Here is a 15,575-nt window from a genome sequence, read left to right on the forward strand (position 1 = left end):
GGAAGCAAACAAAATGGAAGAAGAATATTGCTGGTGATAATCCTTATGTCTGAAGAAAGTCAATGTTAAATTCTGTCCCCGCCTGGGAAGGCTGATACTTCCACAGTTTGGCAGGTTAATCCTTCTGTTACAGACCAGCAAGTGGGAGAAGGTAGAACAGTTTCCCCAAGAGAATCGCAAAGCAGTGGATTGAACAGATATGCTGTTGAGTTTGAATCTTTAACTACTCTCTGTGGCAACCAGGTCTTCAAAGCCTCTCTCTTTTTTCCAAAAAGTATCACCTTTGTTTTCTAAGGGCTTGATTTCAGCCAGATAGTTATTGAGGAGATTCATGCTTGAGCTTCTTCTGAACACAGCCTGTTAGCAAAATGCCAGATCAAAACCTGAGTCTGAAGTGAGTATTCTTAAAATTTTGCAGTGCATCAGTTTTGACTGGGCTGTTATCATGGCTACCTAGCATGATGCTGCGCAGGATTTATATTCCCAGTTGGCTCATGCGCATTGCTGTTGTCCACAAGGATTCATTATTGTCGGAGTTGCACTAAGCCTTTAATGAGGTTCAACACAGAGAGCAAGAGGTCAGTGGCAGTCTGTTTTTTTCCAAGCAAACTTGTGAGTTTTCATTTCACTTGAAACCTCCTGGAACAGAATTTCACTTTAAGTAAATTACAGCTAAAGCAAGAGATGGGTGCTGCATATTTCAGCATAGTCCTTTGGGGAATAAAAGAAACAAACACAAACATTGGCTAAGTCCCTCTTATTCAGATTGCAGCAACCGATGTTCACCAAGCAGAGGAAGTGGCCTTCTGGGAGCAGAGGCAATGCATGAGTAAAGCAGCAACCATCATTGCGGTCCCTTTAAATCTTCTCCTCCACTTGGCAGCTCCAATTTTTCAGTGTTGCTATAGCAAATCTCCATGGCAATGACCCTAATCAGGGAAGGGGGAGATGCAAGAGGGACGCATGCTCAGTGTGGCTGCGTGGAGTCTCGCCTGCTTGCTGCAGCTATTTCCAAGGGTCTGTCACATAAGCGAAGAGAAAGATCAGGTACTTAGCAAACTGGCCCTGGGGGTGCATCACATCTCCAAGTTCATGGCATGCTGCTGCAGTGATGTGTGCATGTGGGTTTGCGTGTACATGTGGATCTGTGCCTATCATGTCTTGTCTGCTTCCCTGGGGGGGGACAGAGCGTGCTGGGAGAAAGCAGCTGATTTTCACTATTTCTCCTCATTTCAGGCTGAGAAGACAGCTTGAATTATTGATGAGAGTAATGGCGTTGCCGTCTGTCTGGAGCGTGATCCGTGTGGCGATCCCGTTCATTTCGGTGGTTGGCCTACTAAGCGTGAGGCTTGTTGGGGCCAGCCAGGACTCTGGGAGTGTCATTCCAGCAGAAAGTATGTACCCTGCCGTGCTGCACTCATTCCTTCCCTCTGCACTGCTTGCTTTCTTTCCTTTAGTTAACCCACCTCTTCCACACAGATCTTAAGCTCCAGGGGGATACTGCATTGCCTCATATGTGAGGGTGTAATGATGACTTTATAACTTGTCAGCAAACCACATGAAAACAGCACTTACAGAGACAGCAAGCAAGAATTAGTAGTTACTTAAGAAAAAAAATATAACAGCATACTGCAATTTTCGTCTGAGCTTATTTGAAAACTCTTTGGTTGTAGGTCTTTTTGTTCTGCTTCTCGAGAGCTGTGTCTCCAGATTTGCCACTATGTATACAAAGTTCTTGCTTGACTGGTATTGTTAGAAGGGAAATCATGTTTTTTTTTTTTTCTGCTAGGGCATTGCATTTTCTGTATTTTGGTGTCTGGTTAGAACAAAAGGTCAAATTCAGCTTTTTTGTAACTACTATGGATTGACACAGGGGAAACTGAACTAAACAGCAGATCTGTAAAACATAGACTGATCTCTGAAATTATGCTGCTACTCTGCAAAGCAAAATAATAAAACACAACAGATTGGATTGCATACAGCCCATGGAGCTGGGAGTTCTTGAATTTAGATCACAGCTCTATTAATTTCCTCTGTGTTTTTGAGCAAGTCTCTAGTTCAACTTTCTTAGCTCTAAAACGAGGCAATAGTACAAAGATATTAGGCAATGTTTTCAGGGTGTTCTGTTGAGGACAAGTGTGACATATCCACTCATTAGAAATGTAAAATAGCCTCTGGAGAGACAAAAAAGGAAGATAACCACATACAAACCAGCCTCTAGTTAGTAGTCACACTTACCTTTTATCATAGCAGTCTTTTTACATGACCACCAAAAAAAAATCCTTTATCCCAGGTCTGATTTAGTCATTGCATATTATTCTTCCAGAATAGAATCACTACTTTTTAAACAAACCTATGGCTATCCATAGATCTATATTCTATAGATTCCATTCTCTTCTTCTTCTTCTTCTTCTTCCTTTTTTTTTTTTTTTTTTTTTTTTATTAGTGGGACAGTGCTAAGTTTGAGTCTGTTCTATTCTCGTTCTCGTATCACACTCATCTCTATTCTGTCTGTCTGCTTTCCAGGTGTGCATTAACTTGAATAATTTTTGTGGCAAGTAATCCATTTTTTCTTCTCTAGGAGAAAATGGTGATTGAAAAATAAATTGTATGTGCCTTTTGTGTGTTTTTGTTAGTAGAGGCAGGTCAATGAAATACACACTTTGAGGAAAAAGTATAGGGTGGTTCCTTGTTCCATTTGTGTAGTGGAAACTCCTATTTTTTCTGGAGAATGGTATCTTGGCCACAGATTCTCACCCTAATTCAACATGTTATTTAATCTTTTTTATATCCTGTGGCCAGGTTACTGAGTCCCCTGAAGAACCTTGAGAAAGATTCTGTAGTTTGTCTTGCTCTTGCAGGTGAGAATGAGGAATTGAAGGCAGGCCTGAGTGCTTCTGAGGAGAGAGGCTGCTCCATCCTGAATAATGGAGCCTGGCAGCTTTATCCTGCTAGCATTGCTACAAATGCTAGAACATTATTTCTGTCTGAAACCAGGCCAAGAGGAAGGCTCCCAGTTGATCGCAATTGCTTTGTGATGCTGCAGGGGCTGAATTTTAAGGCAACAAGGAATCCAGGATGCCCCTAATTATCCAGTTGTTGAGAGTGCTGCACTGCTGTTAAGTGCTTTCCTCTGCCCATTAGTGCTATTTCTGATAGTTAACTTGTGGAGCTCATTCCCTAGGACACTGTGGATGCTGAAAGTTTATATAGGATCTGATTTAGATTAAAAGTTTACATCAGAACTTACTAGCTAAACTCGAGAAAGAAAAATCTCAGAAAAGACTGTTAGATACAGAAGCACCTCCTCTGACTTGGGAACTCTGTAAGCCAAGTATTGCTGAGGCCTGGGAGGGTCTTCTAGGGACATATCCCTGCATGTTTGCCATGTTCTTGTGCACGTCTGTGGGCATCTGTTGTTGGCAGTGGAGGTCAGATCTACACCAGGAAAGTAAACAGTGCCCAGGGCTGTTCCCTGGCATGGGAACATGATATAAATGGCTAGAATGGCCCCTGGCACAGTTCTGTCCATGACAGGAGGCCATTTGCCTATCTGGAAGGCCAAGAGATTATTCTCACAGAGATGAACTATTTCATGCCAGCTCTTCTTAAAGCCTGGGAAGCCTCCTGGGCACAGGTATTTGCTATGAGGTATGTAGTTTATGGAAGGCAAGACACCAGGCCAGACAGACCATCAGTTTGATCTAGTATAGACCTTCCTACATATTGTCCTACAAGACAGCTCCACTGACTATTTCTCACCAAGGAGCTGATAGTACTGGCCTATTTTGGGAGAAGTTGGGAAGAAGAGCTACTCATGTGCATCTGCCATATTACAGGTGCTTAAGTCCATACTGTCAGCCCATGTAAACTGATATGATCCTAAATGACCTAGAGAGACTGTAGTGCAGGTTCTAGCTGGAGAGACATGATGTACATTGACCATAGTAATTCTGGTTTTGCTAAGGATAGAGGAAAATAGAGTCTAATTTATGCTCAGTATGCTCAGTTCCATGGTGTTTTGTCCTTGCTGGTTATAGGAGAGGTAAGTGCAAGTGTGGAGGATGCAGGAGTCACAGTGGAGAGGTGTGAGGGAGTCACAGTTCTGTGTATTACTGAAAGATACTGCCCTGGGGGTGGCAGTGATATCTGGCCTAGAGTACTATCTCCTACTTTACGCTTTGCTTATAAGCAAATCAAAGAGCCATGCCTAGCTTATTATGAATAACGCTAATTAGCAGTGATTAATCTGGTCCTTGTACTATATACACAAGCACTTTGCATTTGCAAAAGACTATTTAAGTATAAAGTGCTGTTACGAATGTTTGCAGAGGATTTTCTTTAAAGTTCAGTGCAATCCACTAAAAAAAATTAAGTAATTTCTCCAATCTCCCATTGCATTTAGAACCCAGATAGCCCACTGCAAAAGCTGAAATGTGGAGTTTGAAGAACAGAAGCTGATCAGTCTGGTTTCATTAGCCAAGGTGCTTGAAACACAAAGAATGAATGCAGTGCACATGTGAGGGAAAGTAAATTAGACTTCCACAGTGTTTTCAGTTCCAGTTCTTCTCCAAGAATGTAGCCAAGAAGCACATTTTAAGCTCTCCTTCCCCACTTCTCTCCAAGCAGACACATATAGTCTTCATGCTGACAGGATCCATTTAAAGAATTATAGCTGACTCTTGATAATTCTCATTATGTTAATCCACAAACCTGTGTTTCCCAATGAATGATAGCCTGTTCCCAGCTGTCAGCAAGGAATTAATATCACTTTGCTGTACTTTGCTATGATGTGACTTAAAGTTTGATTTCATGATTGCCGTAAGCTGATGTAAGTTTATGCTGCCTGTGCCCTTCCCTAAAACCTAGCCTCCTGTCCTTGCCCCATTTCTTTTCCTGGCCCTAAGACTTGTACATTCAGTCACTGCTCTAGAAAACAAACAAACAAACAAAAAATCAGTGATCAACTGACCAAGCAATTGCATGGTCAGCTGCAGTGTGAACAAGGGAAGGTGTGGGACCACTTAGCCGAGGACAGAAGGGAGCGTGGGAGTGCTCCTATTGACAGCCGCATGCACTTAAATTTGCTTAACCCCTTCTGAAACCAGACCCTTAGGCATAGTTAATTGGAGGAAATGTCCACAGGCATCCTACAGAAAATACAGAGAGCATTAGAGGAGGATGAGTCCAGCTAGACAGGCCTAATACTCTTCACTCTGGAAAGGAGACAACTAAGGCAGGGAGTGAGAGAGATCAGCAGAGTCACAAATGGAATAAAAATAATGAATATAGACCAACTGTATCTTCCAGTGCAAAAAGTAGAGGCAGCAAATGAAACCAGAAGATGATAAATTCAGAGCAGACAGAATCAGTATTTTGTTTACACAATGAATAGCTGAGCTGTGGAACTCATTACCTCAGGATGTTGTAAATGCCAAAAGTTAACATGGATTCAGGAAGCAATGGGTAAATTAACGTGACTGGTAGCTATAGACTTTTAGGGGAGTGGGGAAATCCTACATCTTGCCTAATCTATTTTATTTGGGGAACTGCATTCTTGTTGTTCTGTGCTAGTCTGATCCAGAACCAATAGATCTGCATGGGCAGATACCCTCAGTGCTTCCACCATTTTTCTGCCGAAGCTGCTCGGACGCCTGAGCAGCTCCTTTCACAGGGCTAGCAGAAGTGCAATAATCGCTTGGCCTGGATGTGCCATTCCACTAGTATCTCCTGTAATACCTGTCCATATTGATGTGCTCGACCAGTGTAAATGCCAGCGAATGTTCCTGCAGAGCTATGGCCTTTCTGAGGGCCTGGGAAGGCTTCTTGGGTTGCACTCAGGGTTTGACTATGAAATTCATTGGTCTCCTCAAAGACACTTTCTCCACATTGCCAGGGGCAGGAGACATTCATTTGTGACCTTTAGTTTGTTTTTTCTCCTATGAGTTCTGATTTTGAGAACATTTTGGTTACAAGCACTTCAGGGTATGCAGCCCTTTCCTGCAGTGGAGCCAGGGCAGCGTGCTTTCCAAAAGGACCATGGCAATAAGGAGCAGGCCACAGCACCAAGGTAATGACAGATTTGCTGATAGCACATCAAGGATGCAGGTTTCTTTCTCAGAGCTCTATTTCATGCTCCGAAGTAAAAACAATTAAGACTATTTAAACAATTAAGACTACTGAAATACTGAAAACAGGGTTTTTTTTGAGTGTCCTAAAAACATGCTGAAAGCCACCTTGTCACTACTTTCCTCAGGCCTGGAGAGAGGGTCTTAGCAAGTGCTGCTGTTCTTACGGAGGCGGGGACTTTGCATTTCCCCACATCCCTGGGATGAAACCCCTGGCTTGACTTTTGAATCTGCCTGAGCTGTGAGCTGTGTGGAAGGGAGGTGGAGGAGGTTGACTGAGACAGAAATACCTCCTGAACTGGTCACAGCCCCGAAGAGGTTTGCTGGGGAGTTACAGAGCCAGAACCATGCTGACTGTTCCCTTCCAAGAGGCCCAACTCAGAAATGCCTGCTGCCCAACAGGGAGCGAGGACTGTGGTCCTGCAACACTGCCCAGGAGGCCCCTGGCACCAGGGAGCTCCTTAACTAAGCAGCAGCTTTGCACCCACTTTGCTGTGTCAGAGCAGCACAAGTGGCTGTGTTATGACAAGGACTTTAGCACTTTCCCCATCAGGGGTGCTCTGTGATCAGTGTGACATTTCTCTCCTTCCGTTCCCCAGGCATCTCCTCTGGTATCTGCAATCCTTTCCCTTGAAAACCCACACTTCATTAACTCTGTGACTGAATGACAAGGAATGAGATCAGTGGAGGGTGAATCTTGGCAGAGCAGGAAAGCTGAGGCCCAAGATAGAAGTGAGCCATTTCAGTTGTCAAGTCCTTTCCTCCTCCTCCTCCTCCTCCTCTTCTCTGCCTTTTCCCAGCCTTGCCCCTCTGTGCACACACGCCGGCACCAGCTGCAGAGACAGTGGGACGCTTTGCGTTCCTGGCAGAGAGAAAATACAGCAGCAGGTGAAAGGAAGCAAATACAGATCTGGCTCTGTCTCTTGCCAAGCTGTTCTGTAAGGGCTCCTGTAAAAACAGACCTGCCTTTCTGATTTTTGAACCACTGCAAACTGCTATTTTCAGAGTATAGCAGAAGCCGAGGATTTTAATTTTAAGGCAAGAGGCTGGGGGTTGAAGGCACACAGCACCTGGCAGAATCAAGCCTGGCCTGTGTTCAGAAGAGCACACGTAGCAAAGTGTTCATTTGCTTTTGCTTGTCTTTCTACATGAAGTGAGCACTTGCACACGGATAGATATGGTTTTGTCCACAAACAGACCTAACTTTGTATACATGCATGTGTGGGTGCCTGGCAAAATGGGTTTTCTTTTGGCAGGACAAGATCTCTGAGTATTTCCTCTTTGACGGTGATGCCTTTTTAATGTACCTCTTTCCAGGTCGTCCCTGTGTTGACTGCCATGCGTTTGAGTTCATGCAGAGGGCGTTGCAGGATTTAAAGAAGACGGCATATAATCTAGACACACGGGTATGCGTTTCTATAGAAATGTTCTTACTTAGCCTTTATCTCCCAGTAGCCAGGTCTGCTTGTCTGTATACAGCAGACATGACATCTCTGCTGACTCACTTCCATCTCAGCAAATAGGATTGTACCAAGTACAGATTATTTTTCACAGTTTGGAGAGGTTCATTAAAGATCATCTAGTCAGACTTCTTGCATAACAGGCCGAGGAATTACCCAGACAGTTCCTCCATTAAATAGAGAAGAAAAGAAGATGTATGAAGGAGAAAAGAATAAGAAAGATGATTCACTCCTTGTCTCAAAACATTGCTTTTGAGCTATGGACTGACCACATTGGACAGGAGCAGAAGGTGAATGGGAGGGCAGGAGAAAAGGCGAGTAGGGCTGATAGAGAAGAAAGGGAAGCACATATATTCCTCACTTATGCATCAGTATTCTTGATGGAAAAAGAGGAAGTGAATTTGCTCAGGTACTTGGCACACAGGGCACTTTATAAATTCACATGTCTGTCTTGTGGTACGGAAGTCCCAGTGAACAAAACCTCCGGGTATGGTAAACACAGATTTTAGTAAAGTTTACTGATGTGGGTTCATAAATACAGACAAATACTGACTAGGGTAGGACTTACTCATCTAAAATGCACAGGTGGTCCCCACGCTGCCTGAAAGATGAAAGGGGCAGCAGGTCTCTTATGTCTAATAAAGCTCCACTCATCTATGTCTTGTGCTACTTCTTCCCTAACAGCTTCATAAACAGTGGCAACATGACAGGGAAGCAGCTTTTGCTGAGTGAAGTGAAGTTGTAGCCGCATCTCCCAGTTCCTTTAGGTGACTGCTCAGTGCTTTTGGCTAGCGCTGTCTCCGCTGGTAGGTGAGAAGGGCCCCTTGTTCATTTGAAGTCATCCTCTGCTCCAGTTGTCATTCACAACAACCAAAGAGATGTAAATCAACCATGTGTCCTAAACTATAATACACAAGGATGATTAGGTTGCTTTGCCTTTGGTTTCTTGTGACCTTGGGCAATCACGTAGGGCCCCACACAGTAAGGCTGGAGAGCCGTTAGCTTTCTTGAGCTATCGATAGCAAACTGATTAGGGAAGAACTTTCAGTGTGGTATAGGTTACCTTCACAAAACAAATTCCTGTGCAGGCACTACCATAATGCTAAATAACTATTGTTGCTGGCTGCAAATAGAGGGGCATCAGCTGTATAATCTCCTTCTGCAGTGAGCCAGGCTGTTTTGGTACAAAATGGGGTTCACCCCATTGGATTAAGTTCAGCTGAAATGTTTTGTACCTATGCATGATATGGCAAGATAATGTGCAGTCACAGCTCTGTTCGTTCACTTAATATCATAGTTCTTACATGGGAAGTTAAAGGAAGTACCAGACTTCTGTCTAAGCTGCACAGGGCAGATTTTCTGAGTGTAGTAGAGGCAGCATGATTCCTTTAAACCCACTGGTGGAAATATTCAGACATATCTGTGTTGACTATTCTATCTGGAGGGTGGAGTGAGTAGCAGATCCATCGGAGGGCAATGCTGTGCTGTACCGTGCTCTGAGCAGTCAGAGGCAAGGCAGAGTGTAGAGGAAAATGTTGGCTTCAGACCTCCACGGTATAAACCTCTGTTTCCGTAAAGATGTAGAGAGGCCTGAGATGTCAAGGCACTGATTCAAGGCAGCTCTCAGTACAACAGAACAAGTGGTATAGGAACAGTTCCATCACCAAAGCAAGTATAGCCTGTTGCCTGGAACACCATCCACCATTCAACAACTACGAGCATTCAGTAGTACTGTAACAAAAAGGTAGATTACTTTCCATCTTTTCCTGTCTTTAGATTGAGTCTGGAGACCTTTCAGGAAGATGCTTTAGTTTTATACAAATTATTGAGTAATACAGAGATACTAATGTGAAATTCAGTGGCCAAGGTTCTACAAATGGCATGTTCTGGCCTTCTATTCACTGAAAAGTACCACCTGCATATCCTTACCCAAGTGCTAGTGCTTGGTTTATTCTGACCAGCTCTTTGTCTTCTCAGGCTTTACCCCCAAATAGCTTCATTCAGCAACTCCTGAGTATGGAAAGTCCTTGTTACAAGGCAAACCCCATGGAGGACATGGCTTCTTAAGCCAATGCCAAGAGGGCCACAATTAATTTTGGTAATTGAGGTTTGTCTTTCACAGTCTTTCAGATTACCATTGAATGCTCCCAAAGCTTCTCTTCCTGCCTGTAGTCATAGTCATTAGTGATTCCCAGGCAGGGTTTGTGGTAAAAATGACAGCTTGTTGGCATTACAATGAAATCCAATAAGCCTGTGTGATGTTAAGATGATTCTAGGATCTCTACTGGGCTCCCAACAATGAGAGCATTCACTCATCTGGGATTATATTGTACAAGCGTGGAGCAGTGTTTAATAACATATGCCATTGCAGTAAGCTGATAAGTGCAAACAGACAAGGAAAGTGAACAAGTCCTTTTTAATGCAAAGGTGGATGTCAGAAGTTCGGGTTGAAAGCGATAGAGGGCTGTGAAGGGAGGGAAACATGGCCTTGAAAACAGCCTTTGCCCCCAAAAGTTTGAACTCTAAGAACAAGAGTAGAGTGGCAGAGAGCAGGAGCTGATGAGGGACAGAGGTAATGGCCATGCTGATGCAGCCTGCTGCTCAGCAGGGACATTGTAGCATGGTGGAGCATGTCCCTACTTAGAAGTGCCCAACTACTCCTATGAGAACTGGGCATCTTTGTTCATCAAGCCCTTGCTGTTTTTAATTTGTCAGGAGGCATCATGTCAAAGGAACACCAGCTGGCTAAAGACTTTGTTGTTTCACGGAGATTTTTGATTGTGAACAAGTGATTTTCAAGATTTTATGTTTCATCCAGTAGAAATGTGAACCCTTTTCCTGGTAAATTTAAGCCTGTTTACTTTTTTTCTCTTAAGAAACTCTTCAAAGTTAATCCACAAACTGCTTTGGGGACCTTAGACCACAAGCTGAAAATCACAAATTATGCTCAGGAAGAAGTTTCTCTTTAATCACGATTGTACTTGCTGATGTGAGTTGCTGGCACTAGGAGTTTGACTGAGAGTCTTGCAAGAGACTCAGCTCCTGAAACGATAGGAATTTCAGCCTTTGTTTCTCAAAAGGTGAGACCAGGACCCACAAAATATCTCAGGTATTTGACCACAATGAAGTAAATGATACTTAAGTATCCTTGAATCTAAATGGGAAATTATTTTTTCCTGGATACAGAGAGAAAAAGCTTGGAAATACTTTTCTACCAAGACTCTGCAAAACTAAGACCCGGAAATTTTAAGTGATGAGCATAGAGAGAGGTTCTTAGGCTGTTGACAGTATTCTGGAGGCATAGCTCCAAATCAAGTTGGCAATAAGGCAACTGTCAAAAAATTAACTCAGGTTAAAATAGGAGCCACAAACTCTTAGATCTGTCCTGAGAGGTTATGAGTTTCAGAGAACAAGGTTAGAAAGACAGCTGGATTTAACTCATAGTTATTCTGGAGAAACAGTAGTGTAACTGAGAGCACAATTGGCCCTTTAGCACATGCTATCTGGTACAATTAAATTACACAGTACTGAAGACATCACCAACAGGAAGCCATCAATCATTTAGAAGGAATTAAAAGCAGTGCAGCTGAAAGTGGAATTTTGCTCAGCATTTATAAAGCACACTTTAATAATTTTGCAAGCCTAGTCCCTACAAGTTAACTATAAAAATGAAAACATTTAAACTACAAAAATATTCCCCATGCATCCCAGTTCTAAATATACTTATTTTTTATCACTTTTTCTGGATGAAAACCAGCACTAATAACTGTGATTTTTCACTCAGCAAAGCATCTTGACTACAGCTATGCTGAGGGATTAGGCCTAATCAATTATATATTCTTTTAAAGTGATATATTCAGTTCTTTCATTTCATATTTTTTTGCAGACAGAAACCCTCCTCCTGAGAGCAGAAAAGAGAGGCCTCTGTGATTGCTTTCCTACAATACACTGAAATGAGCACGGGGATTTGGCTGATGGACACTTACTCATTTTTAAAGTTCTGTTCAATAAATTACAGGAAGATCTAGAATGCAAGTTGTGCCACACCACAAGGAAAACAATTTTTATGCAAACAGGTACAGCTCAGTTAGACCATTCTTGCTTTGCTGTGTTTTATCATTACTGTATGTGATATTGCATCTGCTGAAGTATCAAAAGAAGAAACAGTTCCAAAGGCTCGCTCATGGGTTTTATGTAAGGATAGCATCTCACTTTTCTGATATTTCAAGCCAAATATTGTCCTTGGAGTCTCAGACCAGGCCCTCAGCACACACAAATCACCATAGATCTGTGAAAGTCAGTAGAGTCTCATCATTTCATACCACCTGTAAAAAGACATCTAAGGATAGTCTTTAAATAATTCTTTGATATATTTAATATTAGAATGTGGTCCTAACATAAAAAGAAAGCTGTTTTGCAAGATGTGTAGCTTAAAAGTACTTACAAGCAGTCATGGTTTTATATAGAAATTAATAGTTGTCATTGACTGCTTGGCAGCTCAAGGAAGATGTTTGTCCACAATTGTAGATTGTATCAGTAGGCCAGTACATAGCAAACACAGTAATCTGCATCACAGCATTAATTTCTTCAGAGCCACATAGTAGCTGTGATCTTTTGGAGAGATTTATTAAATACTTAATGCGATCAGTAACATTTGTAATCACATGAATACTGCCTGGCAATTGAACTGATTGTGTCTGCCAAAATCTTCTCGAAAAGTGTCTTTCATTAAGCAAATCACATACTGGGTTAAGCCACTCTCAGTGGCCTCTACAGAGAGTTTTGGCAAAGAGCCTACAAAATGCCTGCGCATCCAGAAATCTCCTGCAAACTGTTGGTTGGGAATATTTAAGTTCCACCAAAATGGTCCACAGGTTTTTAATGAACTGTATATGAGGAAGAATTTCACTCCATAGTGAGGAGTTAAAGTGCTGAGACTGTTAATATCCCTGCTGCAATCAGTGAGAGACAAGAAAGAACAGAACAATTCAAGCAGTGTAGCAGTAGACAGGATTTGGCCTTGTTACTCTGGGGGAGGGGGAAAAAAAACAGATCCAACAGATCCCTTCTAATTGTTTTAATTTTCACTTTTTTTGGCAGGGGAGGGGAGAGCAGGGGAAGAGGAACAGAAAATGGTCTTGATGGAAAAAAGTAAAAGATTTTTCATAGACTTAAAATATCATACCCAACAAAAGTGGTTTTCAAAATTATTTTATCCACTTTTGTTAATATGTCTATTTATCTTCCCATAACTGGCTGATATTTTACTGTCAGGCTGCTCAGTAAGTTATGAGGGTAATTGGCAACTTTTTAAAAGCAAACAGGCTAGAAATACGTATTTTATCATCATTCTTATTATACATTTATGTGCATCACCTGGCTTTGCAAACTGGCTTGAGAGGAAGATTGCTAAGCTTATTTTAGGGTTATTGGACTCTTGAGCTGCAGTCTAGTGTCAGGATCATTTAATATTTCCGTGAGAGTAGTAGGAGGGATTACAAAAGTAACAAGCTGTAGGAGGCATCATATAACCTATTTCATGGGTGGTGACCTGGACTCACCTGAGCCCCCGTCACAAAGCAGCCTGTTAAGTGTCTCTAGAAAATACCCTTAGGGAAAAAAAAATAGGACTGACTTGACTGCAGTAGAATTTATGGCTAAGTCATGGAGAAACCCTAATTTTGCAGTGCTTTTTATTCATTAGAGGTGAAATGCAGCCCCAAGCTGAATGCAAATGCCGGGTCTGTGTATTACACAAAAGCCTGGGACCAGAATTGGGATTTCAGTGATGCATTCCTGTAGTCTTGGCTTTCTGCCTAGGACCGAGCTGCACCCTGTCTGACATTATTTTCAACAAACTTTACAGGACATTATTATCTTAGAGTTTATGTGCTTCCTTAGAGAGGGGTGCAGCTGACCAAACATGTACATCTTGATCTTAAAGCTGAGCTGGCCTCCTTTTAGAGGTAGTGGAAAGAAAGAGATGTTTTGGGGCTTTGACTCACATGACCTGTTTTAAGTTGGTTTCTTTATGGTAAGATGACTGGCACTTCAGCAGTGCTTAATTCTCTTCATGAACTGTAAAGGGAATCCAGGGCAAGGTGGAGGTCCACCTGTGGTTGGCTGAAACCCCCCACTCCAGTGATACCAGTGTAAAGACAGAGACTTTATGATGAATTTGTCTGTTTTCAAACCTCCTCTCACTCTTTTTGTCCCACTCCAGCAGGCATTAGGAACTGTGACCTACTGCCAAATTATTATTTTGTTTGCAGACATACTAAATATCACAAAGGAGTTCATTACCGTATGCTCTGCCAAAGCTATCTGAAAGGCATGTGGCTCTAAGCAAGAAAAAGCTTCCTTGCACTTGCATTTCAAGTAGGAAAATTGCTTTGTCCTTTCTAGTGTTCTAAAAAAATCCTTTCTTTGTCATCAGGACCCAATATTTATTGAGGGTGTTCACGCAGCCCTCAAGTGCACATTCTCCTCCCCCCCCCCCCACCCCACAAATACATGCAAAATCATACAATTTGTGTAAAAGAGAAACAACATGACAGATCAGCTCATTGTTTTTATGGTTTTGCTCTCCACTGTAACACTGGTAACTGATGGGGAATAGTAGAGGTTCTTACCACAGACTAGGTTTTGTTTCACAGTTAAATAGTAGGTTTAAAACAGCCCCTTTGCAAAACACTCACCTTAGGTTGCTTTACTCCCACTGAGATTTGAACTTAAGCAATGCACAGATCTTGACTTGGCTTTTTGCAGGATGTGGAATTCCAACACTGAACCTGTGAATTTTGCAGCACAGCTCAGCTTTTGGGCAGGGCAACATATCTATGGTTGTGTATTGCTAGTGTGCATGCGTATTCTGCCAGTACCTTAAAGAATCTTCAAAAGGCCTATTAGCAAGCACTATTTCTGGCTGTGTTTTTATTTAGCAAAATGGTTGCTGACTGTTGATATATGCAGTTTATTATGATAAAAAAGTGGAGTGAATGATGAGTGGATGTTTTCTGACTCCCAAGGGATCAGAGTAACATTGCAAGTTTACACCTGTGATGGTAGTGATTATGGTACATGTGCTCCTCTTTGTCTATAACAATAAAAAGGCATGAAGCATTATGACATTTGGTGTGCCTTGTTATTGATTTGGAAAGTTGTAGTGCTCATGCAACCATAAAGATCTGCTCTTTAATTAGGTGGAAAGTCTACAGGGAAGAAATGCTATTCTATGTCAGAAAATCAAGAAATCTTGTATTTAGGCTAAATTTATGAATGTGTTCTTCATTACTGAAGTATAAAATCTAACTCACTCTTATTTGAAATTAAAAGAATGGCAATGATTTTGTGAGTTTTTTTAAAGACCTCATACTTTGTACTATATGGTTTAGATAAGGCCTCTTAGAATTAATATGATGGCGTGAAGAAAACATTGAGCTAGATATTTTTATTATTGGTCATGAAGTTAACTTAAATTCAGAAACTCCTTGATCCTCCATTTACTGGAAGAAACTATATATGTTACACACAGAGGGCTGTAATAGCAGGAGGCTTTAAGACAGAAAGCTATTTCCTGTCTCTCTGCTTAAGAGGATGGCCATTAGATGTCTGTTTTCCCACACGACACTTCTAGCACCATTTTGCTGCAGAGCCAAAGCAATTCTCATGACCTTTTGAAACAAAGCTGTGTTTTCTTTTCTTTTGGTGCAATGCTGCTGCAGGTAGACCTGGGCATGTGACATTTGTAGGCATGGTGTAGCACAAGCAGTAGACTGTAAAGATGCACAGTCAAGTTCTTGCTAGAAAAGAATTGGCAAAATCATGTGATGCTATCTCTGAGTAGGCAAGATGATGGAGAAATGCTGGTAATGCATCTTTCCAGCTTCTCACACCTGCGCTAGTATCTTCTTTTGGTATAACTGTATGTAAGCTGTGGTAGTTGCTTTGAGCTAAGTCCCAGGAGGATTCTGTGAAAACATAGCTA

General features: G+C 42.0%; 1 protein-coding gene across 1 annotated transcript; it reads left to right on the forward strand.

The window, feature by feature from the left end:
- Window positions 1-1,238: 1,238 nt before the first annotated feature.
- Window positions 1,239-14,718, forward strand: NICOL1 (NELL2 interacting cell ontogeny regulator 1). The gene is made up of 3 exons (XM_062575255.1): window positions 1,239-1,394; window positions 7,446-7,534; window positions 11,475-14,718. The coding sequence occupies exons 1-3, from the start codon at window positions 1,262-1,264 to the stop codon at window positions 11,538-11,540; spliced, it is 288 nt and encodes a 95-aa protein (XP_062431239.1). The 5' UTR covers window positions 1,239-1,261; the 3' UTR covers window positions 11,541-14,718.
- Window positions 14,719-15,575: the final 857 nt, after the last annotated feature.

This window comes from Rhea pennata, chromosome 4 (genome assembly GCF_028389875.1).
Source record: "Rhea pennata isolate bPtePen1 chromosome 4, bPtePen1.pri, whole genome shotgun sequence".
In the NCBI taxonomy this organism is placed as follows: Eukaryota; Metazoa; Chordata; class Aves; order Rheiformes; family Rheidae; genus Rhea; species Rhea pennata.

What these genes read in the sequence shown, in the direction of transcription:
- NICOL1 (XM_062575255.1), top strand. Translation starts at nt 1,262, where the DNA reads ATGAGAGTAATGGCGTTGCCGTCTGTCTGGAGCGTGATCCGTGTGGCG. An exon ending in GAGTGTCATTCCAGCAGAAA is followed by an intron (nt 1,395 to 7,445) that starts GTATGTACCCTG and finishes ACCTCTTTCCAG; the next exon opens with GTCGTCCCTGTGTTGACTGC. An exon ending in CATATAATCTAGACACACGG is followed by an intron (nt 7,535 to 11,474) that starts GTATGCGTTTCT and finishes ATTTTTTTGCAG; the next exon opens with ACAGAAACCCTCCTCCTGAG.